The 17,045-nt window shown below is 44.3% G+C and overlaps 1 protein-coding gene across 2 annotated transcripts in view; it reads right to left on the bottom strand.

Moving 5' to 3' along the window:
* The window catches only part of CACNA1E (calcium voltage-gated channel subunit alpha1 E), a 303,184-nt gene that overhangs the window by 35,313 nt on the left and 250,826 nt on the right, over positions 1-17,045 (bottom strand). For both annotated transcript variants that reach the window (XM_007105781.2, XM_007105782.2), the window contains exons 26-34: positions 12,193-12,204; positions 10,458-10,554; positions 7,879-8,039; positions 7,213-7,350; positions 6,191-6,392; positions 5,205-5,369; positions 4,475-4,585; positions 927-1,010; positions 51-176 (exon numbers count right to left, since the gene is read on the bottom strand). In XM_007105781.2, the coding sequence (XP_007105843.1) occupies positions 51-176; positions 927-1,010; positions 4,475-4,585; positions 5,205-5,369; positions 6,191-6,392; positions 7,213-7,350; positions 7,879-8,039; positions 10,458-10,554; positions 12,193-12,204 (1,096 nt within the window). The remainder of the gene's footprint in view (positions 1-50; positions 177-926; positions 1,011-4,474; positions 4,586-5,204; positions 5,370-6,190; positions 6,393-7,212; positions 7,351-7,878; positions 8,040-10,457; positions 10,555-12,192; positions 12,205-17,045) is intronic.

Genomic DNA, 17,045 nt, shown 5'->3' with positions numbered 1-17,045 from the left:
TGTGACAGGGCCGCTGCAACCCTCAGAGGGGAGGAGCTTGTGCCCTTTACCTTAAAGGACTGCACGAAGGTCCAAAGTAAAATACGGATGGTGTAGCCTTGACGCAGAAGCTTGATGAGGCGGGCGGCTCGGAAGAGCTTCAGAAAGCTCATATTGAAGCCACTGGTGTTCACCAGCTGGTGGATCAAAAGGAAACATATCATTAGTGACATTATGGTCATTTAGAACATCTAAGCACTGGTATTTGTGTATTTGTCTCTCATTCAGATCATAGAATGGAACATGGATGCTGTCTTTTGTTTTTAACCCCATTTTCAGCTGATGGGCCAGTGGGGACCATCTCTCGGAGCCTCCCCAGGCCTGCCCTCTATTCCCAGAAGGAAGGCATGGAAGTAGCACAGACGGATGCCCCGCATACAACTGACAAAACTGGCCTCCCCAGTCTTCTCTAAGTGGTCCTAACTCTGCACTTGGATGCCAGAGGGCAGACCTAACAATCTCTCTTGCACATGATGGCCCTCCAATATTCAAAGACTTGTGATGAGCTCTCCAAGTCTTCCTTAGGGTGAACCATTTCAGGGAAACAGTTCAGGTCTAACAACTCTGAAGGTGAAGACCCCGTGCCTCTTTTGTGTCTCCCAAAGAATCTAGCAGGACACTGTGCACACTCGGCCTCTCCTGGGCCCTCTATCCCATTCACCCACGTTGGATGGCTGCTATCTGAGTCGTGCAAATGGGACCAAGCCTTCCATGAGATCCAGCGCCATCCAATGTTCCCATTTTCTGGCAAAAGCTCAGGAATGAGGAAGTGAATAGGGGGCTGCACATTGGGTTTGTGGAGTTAAAAATGGACTGAATGTGCAGAGAATTTTTTTTAATGCAACTCCAGGGCCTAGCCTAAAGAGAAGGATCAAGGAGCCATTCACCTTGCTGTCTGTCAGAATAATTTCTGTGATACTGCCGATCACGGTGATGAAGTCAAAGATATTCCAGGTGTCTCGGAAATAGTTCTGCCAAATGAGTTCAGCCATGGGAGCATCAGGGAAAAAAAAGAAAAGAAAACACGGGAGAAAATGGAAAAAAGACATCTTTCATGACATAACTTTGTCACTTGGAATTAAAACTTGTCAATTCCAGGACATGTTCATTCTAACTTTGGCTTTAGTTTCCTATTTCTAACCAAAAATGCTGTTTTTCCTTCACTAATTTGAGAGTTTCTCATTTGGGAAGCAGTTTCATCACTACTTGGAGACCTTGTTTTTGAAGCTGTCACTAAAAATCTACATTAAAAAAAGGGTAAGATTTTTTAATGTAATATTACATAACAATATGTAAGAAAGAGATTTGTGGCCTAGAACATTTTGATGTCCAAAAATGAAAGATCATAATTGTCACCTACAAGACAATAAAATTATTTACAGTATTACTCTAAGGTTTTCTATAACTTTTAAATTATTATTTATATAGTATCATGTGACCCTATAAATATACAATTCTGACTTTCAACTAAAAATAAAAGTCACAGAGACGTCCTAAGTGACTAAAGATCAAAGATGTGTCAAAAATCTCTTCCTGGGGCTTCCCTGGTGGCGCAGTGGTTGCGCGTCCGCCTGCCGATGCAGGGGACACGGGTTCGTGCCCCGGCCCGGGAGGATCCCACATGCCGCGGAGCGGCTGGGCCCGTGAGCCATGGCCGCTGGGCCTGCGCGTCCGGAGCCTGTGCTCCGCAACGGGAGAGGCCACAACAGTGAGAGGCCTGCGTACCACAAAAAAAAAAAGAAACAAAACGCTTGGGACTCCAAAACGTTACCCACTTGCCCTTGGGTGGCACTTCCCGTAAGAGACCCTCAGAGCACTGCAAAATACACCCTCTTCCATCCCCAGAACTGGCATTCATGAATCCTTGAGGCGCATGCCAGATTTTGTGCCAGGTCCTCCCTTGGCATTCTTTCAGTTCGTTTATTCCTCCCATGGATGCTATAAGTAGGTAGTGATAAATACCTCATAAATTACTGAGTGGTAGGGCTAGCAAGAAGAATGGGTAGAGATATGCGATAAAGAGAGAAATGTTCTGGGGAGAGAGAAGGTACGTTTATGAGCACCTACTCAGGACTAGCCACCTTAGGTATATCCCCCCATGGGACACACACACAGTATCTAAGGCTATATGGCAGCTACTGTTATCCTCCTTTTACGAATGAGAAAACTGAGGCTTAGAAAGGCCTGTCTGATTCCAAAGTCACAGGCACCTGCCAGGCATGTACAGAAACTAAGCACACAGCCTCACAAACTCACTGCCGTTAAGGATGACTACCTCAGGAGTGGGGTCAAGTTGAGTCTCTGAGTTCCTCAATTCTCAGTGCTCTCCTATTACCAAACTGGGGTGAGCTTCCTAATTCTTGGTTAGGTCCCTATATAAGAGCTAGAATATAAAACTAGCTCTCAGGGGACAGAAGCCCTAGATGCCAGTAGAGGAGGCCTTACAATACAGTATGGTAGAGCACAGCATAGCATAGTACAGACTAGTAGATTACGGTGGACAAAGTGTGGGCTTTGAAGCCAGAGAGACCAAGGATCTGAACACTGGCTCTGCCTTTTAGTAACCTTGTGCAAAGTACTGAACCTTCTTGAGCCCTAGCTCATCCGTATTAAGAAGAAAACCATAATGGCCATCTAATAGAGTTCTTATGAAGCTAAAATGAATAATACATAAAGCTTTAGGTACTTAGTAGACAACCAATGTATGTCAGTTCTCTCCCTCTTTCTTCTTCCTCTTCCTTCCTTTTCTATTCCCACTCCACTTTCCAATTCTACTCTCTTTTATTCTGTAATCTTCAAAAGGCGACACAATTTTTCTGAACTTCAATTTCCTCATTTAAAATAACAACAACAACGATAATGACAGTTTCTGCCATGCCTATTTCAGAGTCATTGAGAAGATCTGACAAAAACAGTATATATTAGGGCGTTCTGAAAATCTACAGTACTATATCAATGAAACGACTTATTTGGGACTAGTGGTGCCTTTTATAGTGTGAGAATGCTTCTAGACCTTGAAAGAAAATACGGGGGTGAAGGTGGGAAGGAGGCAGGCTTTGGGGCCGACTCATCTAGTTAAGCCTGTAAGCATGTATTCGGCATTCACCATAATTTGACACAGAATTGGGGACTTAAGTCACAGACGATGTCAATCTGACATGCAAATAATCAAGCTGCAGAGAAAAACTTTCCCTGTTTTTACACAGGCTTCCCCCACCCCCTGCTCCTCCTGCTCAGGGCCAGACTGTATTATAATGGCATCTTTGTTGCTGGTAGTTTACTTTTCTTTATTTCTCCAAGACTCAAAAGGGAGTCAAACAACCAACAATACAGCCACCTGCCATGGGTTCCCTTCAACTCTCCTCCCCAAACCATCAAATCAATGACTTTTCAAAGAACCACCAGGAAACCAGAAGCAATCCCCACCATCAACACTCACAACCATTAAGCCGAGGCCAGAGTCCCTGTTCAACCTGCCACCAGACAAACCCATATTCAGATAATCAGCTGAGTTTCTCTTTTTGCAGGGAAAGCCATATACATATAATTTGAAACGGTAGCTCACACACAAAATAAGTGTGAAACAGCTGTCGGGTGGGTTTATCTGCAGCCCACTGATCTCACTGTAAACACTGAGCCAAGGGTGGCAGAGAGGATTATTTTGTTTACAGGACACTGAAGTGAAGGGCTAGGTTTGCTTAACACTCTTGATGGCAGATGCGAAAATCTGCCAAACAACTATAACTAGTAGTTGAGGAGAAGTAAAAGGTGGACTCACGCCAGAAAAACTCAAGCCAACCCTCCCCAAACCAATTCCAGAAACTACCCCCCCGACCCCGCACTTACTCTCTCTTTCTCTCTCTCTCTCATACACACACTTTAAAGGCCATTAGCCTTTGAAAGCTTAAGTACGAAACGTTTATTTTTAGTGGCAGAAATTACTCTTCACGTAACTAAAGGGAGGAGGACTATACTAGGTAAAATCTATTATTTGCTATGTTGGAGGCTAAGCGGGACAGATACTTTCCCATTTGAGTTATAAGATTTTAAACCTTTCACCAGTCAATAAGCACTCAGGTTTATTAGTCCCATCCTTGTTTTGCTCTTCCTGACAGAGAAATCTTACTAAGTTCTAGTAAGACTCAATGATTGTCGCCCCTTGACAACTGACAGACTTTGACAAGAACAGAGCTGACGGTAGATGGGTACGGAGCTGGGGATCTGGTTCTCTTTGTCTTTTCTCCTAACACCCTCACACATCATCCTGTCTCTATGGCAGTTTTTTGAGCAGTCGAAACAAGCCCACAGTTGGGTGGGCAGGTGTGCGAACCCTTTCTGGAATAGTGGTGACCGCCCTCCCTTCCAACGAAGGCTGGGAATGTACCCAAAGAGATGGGAAGACAAGAATGGCGCCGGGATAAATTCCATGACGTACCAAGAAGCCAAACGCAATGATCTTTAGGACACATTCCAGGGAGAACACCATGGTGAAGGCGATATTCAGGTACTTCAGGGCCAGTTCATAGGTACAGGGAGCAGAGTAGTACTGCCAGGAAGAGAAAAGAGAAAAGAATCAAACCCCTAAAGGTGAGAGGGTCCATGAGACAGGCTGGCCATCTCGCGTCCCTGCCCTTGGGGGACATTCTGGTGCATGATGCAGGAGGACAGTCATCTAGGGCTAGAGAGGAGAAGCACACATCCTATGTAGCAAAACAAAACAGAGGAAAACACAGGTCTTATTAGCAAAATGACCAGTCTTCCTAGAGTTGAAGGTGAGAAGGGCAGAAACATTTCCTAGAGTTCATTACTTTACCATTTAGCATTAAAAACCTCTTCCGACACTCTTTTAGAACCCCATGATCATCTACATCTCCTGACATTTCCACCCTTGTCTGTGTCTGATTGCCATCACCGACCTGTGCTTTCAGAGTTCCTGGACTGCTACTAAATATTTCACTGCATTTTGCCCCAAAGACCCAAAGGCTGGGCTGTTGATGGAGACAAGATGAAAGAGAAATTCCACGATGGAAAAGTAGGTAAGGAGGCAACAGACTGGTAAGCTGGAGTGTTTTCTCAGTGTCTCGGGCACACACACGAGTGCTCTGCGAGGGGACAGTTGCCGAGGCTCAGCCTGCCCGAGCACCTCCCAGCCACCACCTTCTCACCTTCATCATCAGCACGACGGTGTTCAGGGCGATCATGGCCATGATGGTGTACTCAAAGGATGGGGACACCACGAAGTGCCAGACGCGGTACTGGAAGGTGTGCCTGTTCTGGGGCATGTAGCGGGTGAGTGGTTTGGCACTGATGGCGAAGTCGATGCACGCCCTCTGCAGGAGAGTCACACTGATTAGCCAAGCTCAGATTCCCTAAACCTCGCACACTGGCGAGCTCTCTGTTAGATGGTTAGAAGAAGAGGACAGTGTGTGCGAAGAGGCCAGGGCTGGGCAAGCAGAGGTAAAAGCAGCAAAAGAAATTATCTGGACAAAGCTACAGGTGAGATGTCACCCTAAATGAATACACAGAACTAGAAGGGTTCCATCCCATGCGGTAAGGACTTGATGGTTATTAATAATGTCCTTTTACACGGCACAAGACTTAGATATTTGGGCAGGAAGCTCACAGTCAGAAGTAAAAATCTATCTCCCTGTGCATTCCCATAGCACTTTATTTGCATTTCTCTTATAGACTCTAACAATTTCTAGTTTAGTTCCAGGATAAAAACAATGGACCCAACAATGTGCCAGAACTACACTTGTTACTACAAAAGCAGTAATAAGTTAGACAGGTTCCCTGCCCTTACTGCAAATATACACCATTGAGGGATGCAGGAAGGGAAGCGGTCGTGTTAACGTTATAATGTTGGCACACGTCTTTCACCCCCACCTCCAGATGATGTGCCGCATAAACGGAGGGGTTGCATCTTAAACACCTTACATCCTTCCCAGTTCTCTGTGTCTCATACCTGGGCTTTAAACAGAGCGATACTCCAAAAGCATTTATTTAATGACTGGCTAATACATTTCCTCCCCCCCATTCTCTCTCTAATTCACAATAAAGTGGAGAGCATTCTGTCTTCCTCCTAATACTGCTGGTCTGAGAGTCCTTTCCAGAGCGCCCCCTGCCCTACACTCCAGACCCCTCGTTTCACCTCGTTCTTCTCCAGGCTGCACTCCTCCATCATCTTGTCCCCTTGCTCCTGGAAGGTGATGATGATGAGAGCCACAAAGATGTTGACGAAGAAGAAAGGAAAGACCACAAAGTAGACCACGTAAAAGATGGACATCTCCATGCGGTTGCTGCGGCTCGGGCCTCGGTCTTCCTCTGTCACATCGACAGAATGCTGCAAAACTCTGGGGACAGAATGAGAGGGCACGGATGGTGGAGGGCGCTCTTGGCAGCTGCTGTGACTCAAGGCTTCATTAGCAGATGTGCCATCTACTGTATTTTCTTATCTGACTTTTTAAACTTCGTGGATCCTCCGTGAATTTGGGGCTCCACAACCAAGCTGGTGGAGGTCCAGTGACCCCCAATCCACTGCTCTTTCTAGCCCCGGTGCCATCATGCATCCAACTCCTAAACACCAGAGTGACGTTACTTTATAGTTGAGGTTGTCATAAAATACCAAGAGACTCCTGAATTTCCCTTTGGCATTTTGCTGCCACCAGAAAGTGGTGTCTTGGTTACTGCCAAGTCTCTGAAAAAATAAGCCTGCAGCTACGAGCAGCATAAAACCTGCATTCTGTTGTCTATGACCACAGAAAGCATCTCTGGGTTCCGCCACCTCATCCTTAACCCTTGACCCTCATGTCCAGGGCCAACTCGGAGGATAAATCTGTCTAAAACAGTCCTCAGGGACTCTCGTAAGGTGTGGAGAGCTGTTCAAAGCTCATTTGTTCTGTAGGAATCAGATGGCTCTATTCAACTCCTTGATCATCGGCTGAAACACTGTGATTCACATATTCCCCTGACTTCGTCAGCTCCCTCCTGATTCCTGCCTGAAGGATTTTCATTCTTCCTCTCTCCTGCCCATCTCACCTACTCATACCACTTACTTTCCTTGGTACAACAACAAAGGGTTAGCCTTGTTTATCTCGAATCAACTTCTCAAGGCAAACACATGGCCCTAGCCCAGCTCACAGACAAGCATGCCAAGCCAAACCCATCACTCACTGAGGCCATCCTTCCCCTGTGGAGACGGTGAAGAGGGTCAGCAGGGCCCAGATGATGTTGTCATAGTGGAATTCATGGCGCTTCCATTCTCGGCCTTTCACCTCCATCTTGTTTTTCTCATGATCTACATAGTTTCCTCTAAAACCAGAGCAGACGTGAACCAGAACCTCTTCACTATAGCTCATGGAAGAGCAAAGAAATTCTAGGGACTTCGATAATGTACAATAATAATTATCAGCATTCAAATGCAAGCAAGAGGGGATTTTACTAAGGCAATGTATTATCATGGAATAAAAATGAGATTTGGTGCCCAACAGACATGGAAGGTTAAATCCTAATCCTTTCACTAGTCACTGGGTAACCTTGAGCAACTTCCTTAAACTTTCTGTGCCTAGGCTTCCACACCTATAATGTGCAAATAAAACCTATCTCAAAAGGTCATTAGAAAGATTTAAAATTAAAACCTGATGCAAGATGCTATGTTCCATGTCTGACGCAAAAGAGGTACTCACTCAAAATGTAGCAACTTCTTATTTTGCGTTTTTTCCCAAAAGAGGAATGGATTTAAGAAAGGGAGAAAGAAAAGACCTATCTGTAAAGGGTTACATGGACCTTGGCAGAACACACTTTAGCAGAAAGTGAGTGGTATGTGCCGGTGGTGCTTACATGCACTCCTTCTCTGTGTCCTTGGAACTGTCTGTGCAATAGAAGAACTTGCCCTTGAAAAGCTGAACTGCGATGACAGCAAAGATGAACATGAAGAGCTTATAGACAATTAGTATGTTGAAGACATTTTTCAAGGAGGTGACCACACAGTCGAAGACAGCCTGTGAACAGAAAAAAGAGCCCTGGTGTGTGAGTCCCCCGAATGGCCTGTGTATCTGCCTACAGCTGAGCTGAACCTACACTACCACCAGCCAGCCCACTGAGAAGGTGCCCCAGGAGATCTCACCCTAGTAAGAAGTGACACTCATGGGATTCGGACCTGTTTTCTAAGCTGGTCATGACTGCAGGAACCTATAATTTAGGAGGGGAACACATGTTCTGAATCTGAAAGGAAACCCAAAGCAGTAGAGACCAGATGGTATCAGGCAGTGGAGGGAGTCCTTTGTGGAATCCTATTACATGCATTCCACTTAGTGTGAAACAGAAATTTATTCCAGAAAAGGGATCCTTGAAATCATTTAGCCTGTTTTAGGCGTTAAATAGCTTATCCGTAACTTCATCTATTTGGGGCACATTCTTAGATTTGATTTATATACTGAATATGTATTGTTTTCTCTTAGCCTTTCTAAATAGATCAGGGAATGATAATAAACTATCATCTTTGTTCATTGTAATGATATTTTGTAATAAGTTCACACATTTACCCCAATTACATTCCACACTTCACGTAAATGTTCTCTAGTTTAAAGCTGGCTGTGCTGGGGATGAAGATTCAACAGGTGATGTGGGAAGGGGTGAGAGCCACCCTCTCTTAGACATGGGAGGACCAGATGGACAGAATCAGGAACTTGCACTTCAGTTCAAGGCAGTGAATCTCCCTCTGAAGAATCCATTGTAGGCCCATAGCCATGAAGAGTTACATGGGGATTCAACACATTTCAAACCATTTTTAGGTTATTTTCTAGGTTTGTAGGTTTAGCTCACTGGAGAGTCTAGCCCCACAGTGGCGCTGCATTTGAGCGGTTGCCTCTTCACAGCGCTGGGTGAACACTGCTGGTTTAATTAGTTCAGCATTGCAGGGAATGTGAGTGACATGCAGCCTCGTGGAATGATCAGATCCACCTACATTTCCCTCAGGTTATGGAGCTGCAGAGCGAAGAGCCAGCCCTTCCTAATTAGTTGGAATTAACCAAGGTTGGGTCGCCTTCTTCAGCCTGTTAACTAATCTCATCATCCTGTCCAAGCTCTTCTCAGGACCCCAACATAGCTCAGAGGAGGAGACCAGTGGACCTGGGCTGCAGCTAACAACATTGGTTAGGGCCCCAGGCCTCCCGGCCATAATTTTCTGGGAGTGCGGCAGAAAGGAATGAATGTTCACAGGCACTGACCCCGGCCAGGCCCTGTGCTGGGGCCCGTCACCAGGTGGAGGGTTATAATGAACAGCGTGTGAAAGATTTCCCGATACCGTGGGAGCTGCCTGATCCAGGAGGGAAGGCAGGGCAGTGGAGGAGGAGAGCAGGCGGTGAGGGACACTTCCTTTGGAGCGTGAGTACCTCTCCTCGGGAATCCACACAGGAGGCCAGGGCCCTGGGCTCTGAGAGGAAACCATGTCTCAGCCAGTTAGGGGTCTTCCCAAAAAGACTTTCCTGTGGTCTTAAGCCTTTGATCAACCTGGTTGGTTTAACACCTCTCTGCAGAGCCAGAGGGCTGAAAGGGAAGCTGTTGGGGTGGTGGTGGAGGGATTGGTGGGGAATATCAGAGGTGATGCAGACCCAATGGGAAAGAGGAACTGGGGAGCAGGGGAGTCCCTTGTTCCATCCCTGGTGGTGGCTGGCTCTCATTCACAGGAATTCAGGAAGGAAGAACTTTTTCCCCATGCGGCTTCAGCTTCCATAACAGCAACGGATGTGTGTGGGCGACGCGGATTCCACAATCCAGCAACCTGAGGGCAGGAAGGCTCAGGGAAGGAGCTCAGGGTGGGTGAGCAGGTCAGAGGGCAGGAGAACCCAGATAATAGACCTATGAAGACACAGGTCCTGGCAACAGGGAGAACTTAGTTGTGTGAGCTCACTTCCCCATTTCTTCTCTGCTTGTGCCAAAAATGACTCTGTGTCCTTGGGCAGGTTACAGGCCTCTAAAATATGAAGGGTCAGGGCTAGAAGATTCTTTCTTTCTCTAGAATCATGAGGAAAGAAACCAACCCAGGGGACTTGGTCTGACCTAGTATGCGGACCACAACACACAGGGCTCTTGCTCCTTGCATTCTGGCGTCTGACCCACCTTAATGACACAGGAGGCTCCAGGATAAAGCCACACAGGGTTCTTCCTATGACTTCCCACAGAGGGTAGAACATCCCTCCTGGGTTTGGACTCAAGGGGCAAAAGTCCTTAGAGATAGATTTCTTAGGATATTGGTTATTTTCCTTTGAAACTCAGACCCTTAGTTCAAGCAGATGAAAAGAACCTGTCTCTGTGTGAGCAAAAAGAATATCCCCAGAAATAATTCTCCAAAAGCAGGCCACCTAGGCTTCTCTCTCTAGATGAAGGGGAGCTGATGGGAAGAGACTGGCGAACGTTACCTTGAGCTTGGGCAGGCGCTTGATGGTCTTTAGCGGTCTCAGCACACGCAGCACCCGCAGGGACTTGATGGTCTTGATGTCCCGGCCCTTGTTGGTTCTGCAGGGAAGCAGCCCCGGGAAATCACGGGACAGGGGAGAGTTAAAGTGACAGTCACACTACTACGTTAACAACAACAGGGAGAAGGGGGAAAGAGGTGGGCAAGAGGCCTGAAACTGGGTCAGAGTAGACCCCAAACAACACTCTCTGGGAAAATTTTCCAATCACCCCCCAGTGTGCACACCCTCATATGCACACACGCTCATGCATACTCACAAAGAGGAAGACACAGGCACACCACAGAGGCACCCATGCACACATGTTAATCAACACTTCCTACCCCTAACAGCCGGAGCAATGCTGCTCATGACCACACTGACCAAATGGAAATGGAGGGTCAGTCGACTAGGGAACATGACCACAGCCCATTGTGGACCAGCATGGTGCCTAGCCTAGGGAGTCTTCAGTAGAAGGCTCTCAAATAGTATTTACTGAATTGAATAGGGAGCCATGGTTGAGAGCAAGTCTCATCAGAGGACTCAACCTAGTCCTTCCTTCAGCTCTAGGTTTGTCACCTCTGCACAGTTCATGAGTTCAGGGGAGATCAGGGTAAGGAAGGCTGGTGGGGACATGACACCCGTGCTGTGCTGGGCTGCTGGCTCCAGAGAAAGCATGTCATGCAGGCTTCTAGCCAGGACTTTGGCTCACACTCTGATTATCTCTGTGCGAGTGGCTCTTCCAGCAGTCCCTTCCCATTTCCAGCCCTCTGCACCTAGCACAAGCTGCAGAGAGCATGCAGTTGGAGGAGGCCCAAACTGCAGCACCCGCCCACCTTTATCCTTGCCCTACAGCTAATGACCCTCCCTCTTCAGTCTCTCGGAAATGTTTGCTCCTAGTAGACAAAATACATCTTTCTACTTTTAGGAAGGAAATGAATAAATCAACCCGCATTTCTCTCTCCACCCTGCCCATCCCCTGAGATCTTTGCATTCAAGTCAAACAACTGCAATTTGTAAAACATGCAGATGGTAGAAAATGAGACTAAATAGTGAGCTCAGGTTCTGGTTCTTTCCTCATGTTGGCCCAGATCACCATGACACCAACTATCGGAGGAAATGGGATCCATCTAGAACATCAGATGGGAACTACAAGGCTTCTGCCTGCTTTTCACCCTGTCCTTCCTGCCATACCCATCCTCCAAATAGGGAGATCAAAGGCCATCCATTCCTTCATACAAGGCAAGGTAGGAAGACATTTAATGGAATGCTGACTGCCTAGAATGTGAATTTTGAGACCCTTTTAAATGGTTACAATCCATGATCTATAAGGTGCTTTTACTCAGTTCTAGATCTGAATATACATAACCCAAAAGTATCACATTGATATCAATGGCCTCTTGCATCCATGGGCTTTGTATATTTTATAAACTCTTTTATTTTAGTAGGTTCATCTATCTACCTTTCTAAAAAGGCAACACATAGGCCAAATACATATCCAAACCAATAAGAATGATCATTTCCCAAGAAGGCTTGGTGACTCCTAGTTTTTGTTCTCTTGGATATCAATGAAAACACACATAAACTCACCACTCCTTTCTTAGTGAGCCAGTTCCTTCCCTCTCAACCATACTTTCTCCCTCCTCCAACCCACTCCCCATATTTTTTAACTTCAAAGAAAACTGAAGAAAAAAATATTTACCCCAAGGCATTCCTATGGAGGATCCAAGCAGAAAGCAGTAAAAAAAAAAAAAAGAAAAAAAGGAGGAGAGGTAATGGAGAGAAGGGAGATAGTCAGTAAATTCAGGGAGAAAAGAGAACTTCAGGACAATGGGAAATTGGAAATGCCCAGACCCTAGAGATCCCTCTTACAGCCTTGGCACTTGCAGAGTCCGCACGCTTTGTGAAGGAAAGGAAGGGCCAGCACACCATTGCTCCACACCCACCTCTCCACCCTGCAAAGGCAAAGGACCTCTGCAAGCGTTAGGGACGCTGCCTCTAACTATATGGCATTCCCCATGTGTACTTTATTCCATGGAGCCTCGCTGAATTGGAGTTTTCTAAATGTAGTCTTTCACTTCCACTTCCTTAGTAGCCTTCAGACAAACTCCTTCTGTTTCCAGTGAATTTATAAGAAGTCAGGCTAGAGGAAAAATGCCTGCTCTGGGCCAGAAACAATGTCTTGGAAAAGGCGTTTCAAGACATAGTGGCATACTTACGCTTATGAAGGAGTTCATTTGAAGAGGGAGACACAATGTCCAGGAGAGGGCTACTCTGACATCTCTCAAAAGCACAGATGGGCCATACCAAAAAACCACCTTGAAATATGGGGGAAGGCACTGTCTATCAAGGTCCTGATGTCACATAAAGGGATGCCTTTTGATAAATTAAATGACCACCCGTCCTTTGTGAGCTATTTACCGTGTAGCTTGCAGACAAATCATCCCAGTTCTATTGGTGAGGCTTAAAAATGACAAAAACAAAGATGGAGAGCATAAACATGAAACATTTGAGATAGAAATAATAAAAGCTAACCTTCTGAATATTTATTCTTGGCCAGACTCTGTTAAGCACTTTTAGTGCAACTCTTTATTCGGACGTCCTAATAACTTTCGGACAAAGGTATTATTATCTCCATTTCACAGATGAGATGCCGAGAGGTTAAGTGCCCAGCAGTGGCAGGGCGAGCTGGGATTTGAACCCAAGTCTACATGATGCTCAGAGCTCTTGCTCTGCACCATTAAGCTTCTGTGCCAGCAAGTTTTTGGTTCTAGGCTCTGTCAAACAGCTCACCAAATTCTAGAGCTGGAACAGATCCTTGAAATCCACTTAACTGCAAACAAGGCTGCAGCCTGAAGAAGGTGTGCCTTGCATAAGATCTCAGTAAGTGAGCCCCAGTGCCATGGGTGAACAGGCCGGATGCTATGAAGAAGTGCCTAAAATTCAGCCTTTGCTTCTTGCTTGACAGTTGGCTGTGAAGGGTACTTTTTCTTCCTTTCTTTTAATTTTTTTACTTACCACAAAGCTATGTTACATGACCATATGCCACAAGCAAAGATTTCCAATGACCATTTTATTTAGTGAATGATCCCACATTCAAAATTATACTAATTTTCACTGTAAATGCCAAATGAATGGTGGTTTGAGAATTAAACCTAAGGCCTTATAAACCTTAAATCCCTCATGTGATAATCACCAAATGCTCAGAAGGCAGAGGAAATATCTTCCCCTGAGTTATAACAGTGTCTTCTCATGCATGAGACTGGGCACGTGGTAAGTCAGCCAAATATACCTTTATCCATTCATATAACAGCACTGATGGAGTCCTTAATAAATGTCTGGCACTATTCTAAGTACTGACTACACGGTTGTGAACAAAACAAATGAGGTCCCTCCCTAATCTAGGAGGGAAGACAGGCCTTAAATAAACAAGCAAACAAATGAAGGTATAATTGTAAGCTAAATGCTTGGGAAAGATGGAATCATTTGATTGAAAATTTTGCCAGAACAACTACATAGGTCACCATCTTTTCCCCAGGCTACATTCATCTTTAGCAAAAGCTCAGGGAGAATCTTCCAAATCCTTGAAATGAGAGAATGAAGTGGGATCAGTGGATGGACAGGTGGTCCAGGCTTTCACCTTCCATTAGCCCAGGTCCTTAACCCCAAGACCTTTATATCCAGTAGAGTCTAAATGGGTTCATACTCACAGATGCCCATTGTATTGAAGGAAAGTTCAATAATTTTTTCTCCTCCTACACACCCAGATAAAGGACAGAATTTGCTCTCTACAATTAATTTTGTCCCAGGATCCTAGTAAAATGTCATGCTACGGAACAAAGGGAATCTCTGACCTGTGTGTGTGTGTGTGTGTGTGTGTGTGTGTGTGTGTGTGTGTGTGTGTGTCCTGTGGTTTGGGAAGTGGAATTCTTCAATGGTACACTCTGATCTTAACAGCTGACTGTGGTTGCCAAAGTACTGGGCTATTAGTCCCATTCTGACTCCTACAGCGTTGAGCCAAGGATAGTAATCAGACACAGGCCAAAAGTAAAATAAAGATTAGTCATTGCTCTGCACATCTTTCAAACAGGTCTGCAGAAGAGCCACTGAAAAGCTAGGATTTTGAGTGGCTGCAAAAAAGCATGCTTGGGTTCTCAGTTTTGTTAACATACATTCAGTATGAACTTGAAAACTGTCATTTGAAATGAAAGGAATACTGGCTAACAAAGCCACAGGGTCAGGAAAAGCATCAACAACGTAGTCCCCATTAATTAAAATATATCATAAATTTAACATGCGCTAGGCTAAACTACCTCTCCCAAATCCCTGCATACAAGAGTCATTTAAGCCATTATCCAAGTCAACAAGATTGCAAGGGAGTGGTTTTTATCAAACCAAGAGGACAGACTCTTCAAGTACTTCAATTGTGGCATGTTGTTTAAAAAAATTCATGAGCTTTTTACAGCTCATTTAAATATAATAATTTGATAACACTTTGCTACACTTTGTTACTAAATGTATAAGTAGAATTTTTTTACACTGCCTTGCTAATTGGTGAAATTTTATCAGGTTTAAAATTGTCTCTAGAAGTTTTAGCCACAGCAATCAGAGAAGAAAAAGAAATAAAAGGAATCCAAATCGGAAAAGAAGAAGTAAAGCTGTCACTGTTTGCAGATGACGTGATACTATACATAGAGAATCAGCCAGCATTGTTCTCAATGGTGAAAAACTGAAAGCATTTCCACTAAGATCAGGAACAAGACAAGGTTGCCCACTCTCACCACTCTTATTCAACATAGTTTTGGAAGTTCTAGCCACAGCAATCAGAGAAGAAAAAGAAATAAAAGGAATCCAAATAGGAAAAGAAGAAGTAAAGCTGTCACTGTTTGCAGATGACATGATACTATACATAGAGAATCCTAAGGAGGCTACCAGGAAACTACTAGAGCTAATCAATGAATTTGGTAAAGTAGCAGGATACAAAATTAATGCACAGAAATCTCTGGCATTCTTATACACTAATGATGAAAAATCTGAGAGTGAAATTAAGAAAACACTCCCATTTACCATTGCAACAAAAAGAATAAAATATCTAGGAATAAACCTACTTAAGGAGACAAAAGACCTGTATGCAGAAAATTATAAGACACTGATGAAAGAAATTAAAGATGATACAAATAGGTGGAGAGATATACCATGTTCTTGGATTGGAAGAATCAACATTGTGAAAATGACTCTACTACCCAAAGCAATCTACAGATTCAATGCAATCCCTATCAAACTACCACTGGCATTTTTTACAGAACTAGAACCAAAAATTTCACAATTTGTATGGAAACACAAAAGACCCCGAATAGCCAAAGCAATCTTGAGAACGAAAAATGGAGCTGGAGGAATCAGGCTCCCTGACTTCAGATTATACTACAAGGCTACAGTAATCAAGACAGTATGGTACTGGCACAAAAACAGAAATATAGATCAATGGAACAGGATAGAAAGCCCAGAGATAAACCCACACACATACGGTCTCATTGTCTTTGATAAAGGAGGGAAGGATATACAGTGGAGAAAAGACAGCCTCTTCAATAAGTGGTGCTGGGAAAACTGGACAGCTACATGTAAAAGTATGAAATTAGAACACTCCCTAACACCATACACAAAAGTAAGCTCAAAATGGATTAAAGACCTAAATGTTAAGGCCAGACACTATCAAACTCTTAGAGGAAAACATAGGCAGAACACTCTATGACATAAATCACAGCAAGATCCTTTTTGACCCACCTCCTAGAGAAATGGAAATAAAAACAAAAATAAATAAATGGGACCTAATGAAACTTAAAAGCTTTTGCACAGCAAAGGAAACCATAAACAAGACGAAAAGACAACCCTCAGAATAGGAGAAAATATTTGCAAATGAAGCAACTGACAAAGAATTAATCTCTGAAATATACAAGCAGCTCATGCAGCTCAATACCAAAAAAACAAATAACCCAATCCAGAAATGGTCAGAAGACCTAAACAGACATTTCTCCAAAGAAGATATACAGATTGCCAACAAACACATGAAAGGATGCTCAACATCACTAATCATTAGAGAAATGCAAATCAAAACTACAATGAGATATCACCTCACACCAGTCAGAATGGCCATGATCCAAAAATCTACAAACAATAAATGCTGGAGAGGGTGTGGAGAAAAGGGAACCCTCTTGCACTGTTGGTGCGAATGTAAATTGATACAGCCACTATGAAGAACAGTATGGAGGTTCCTTAAAAAACTAAAAATAGAACTACCATATGACTCGGCAAGCCCACTACTGGGCATATACCCTGAGAAAACCATAATTCAAAAACACTCATGTACCACAATGTTCATTGCAGCTCTATATACAATAGTTAGGACATGGAAGCAACCTAAGTGTCCATCAACAGATGAATGGATAAAGAAGATGTGGCACATGTATACAATGGAATATTACTCAGCCATAAAAAGAAACGAAATTGAGTTATTTGTAGTGAGGTGGATGGACCTAGAGTCTGTCATACAGAGTGAAG

Source organism: Physeter macrocephalus, chromosome 4 (assembly GCF_002837175.3).
Source record: "Physeter macrocephalus isolate SW-GA chromosome 4, ASM283717v5, whole genome shotgun sequence".
Classification (NCBI taxonomy): domain Eukaryota; kingdom Metazoa; phylum Chordata; class Mammalia; order Artiodactyla; family Physeteridae; genus Physeter; species Physeter macrocephalus.
This window is presented reverse-complemented; position numbering and strand designations above follow the sequence as displayed.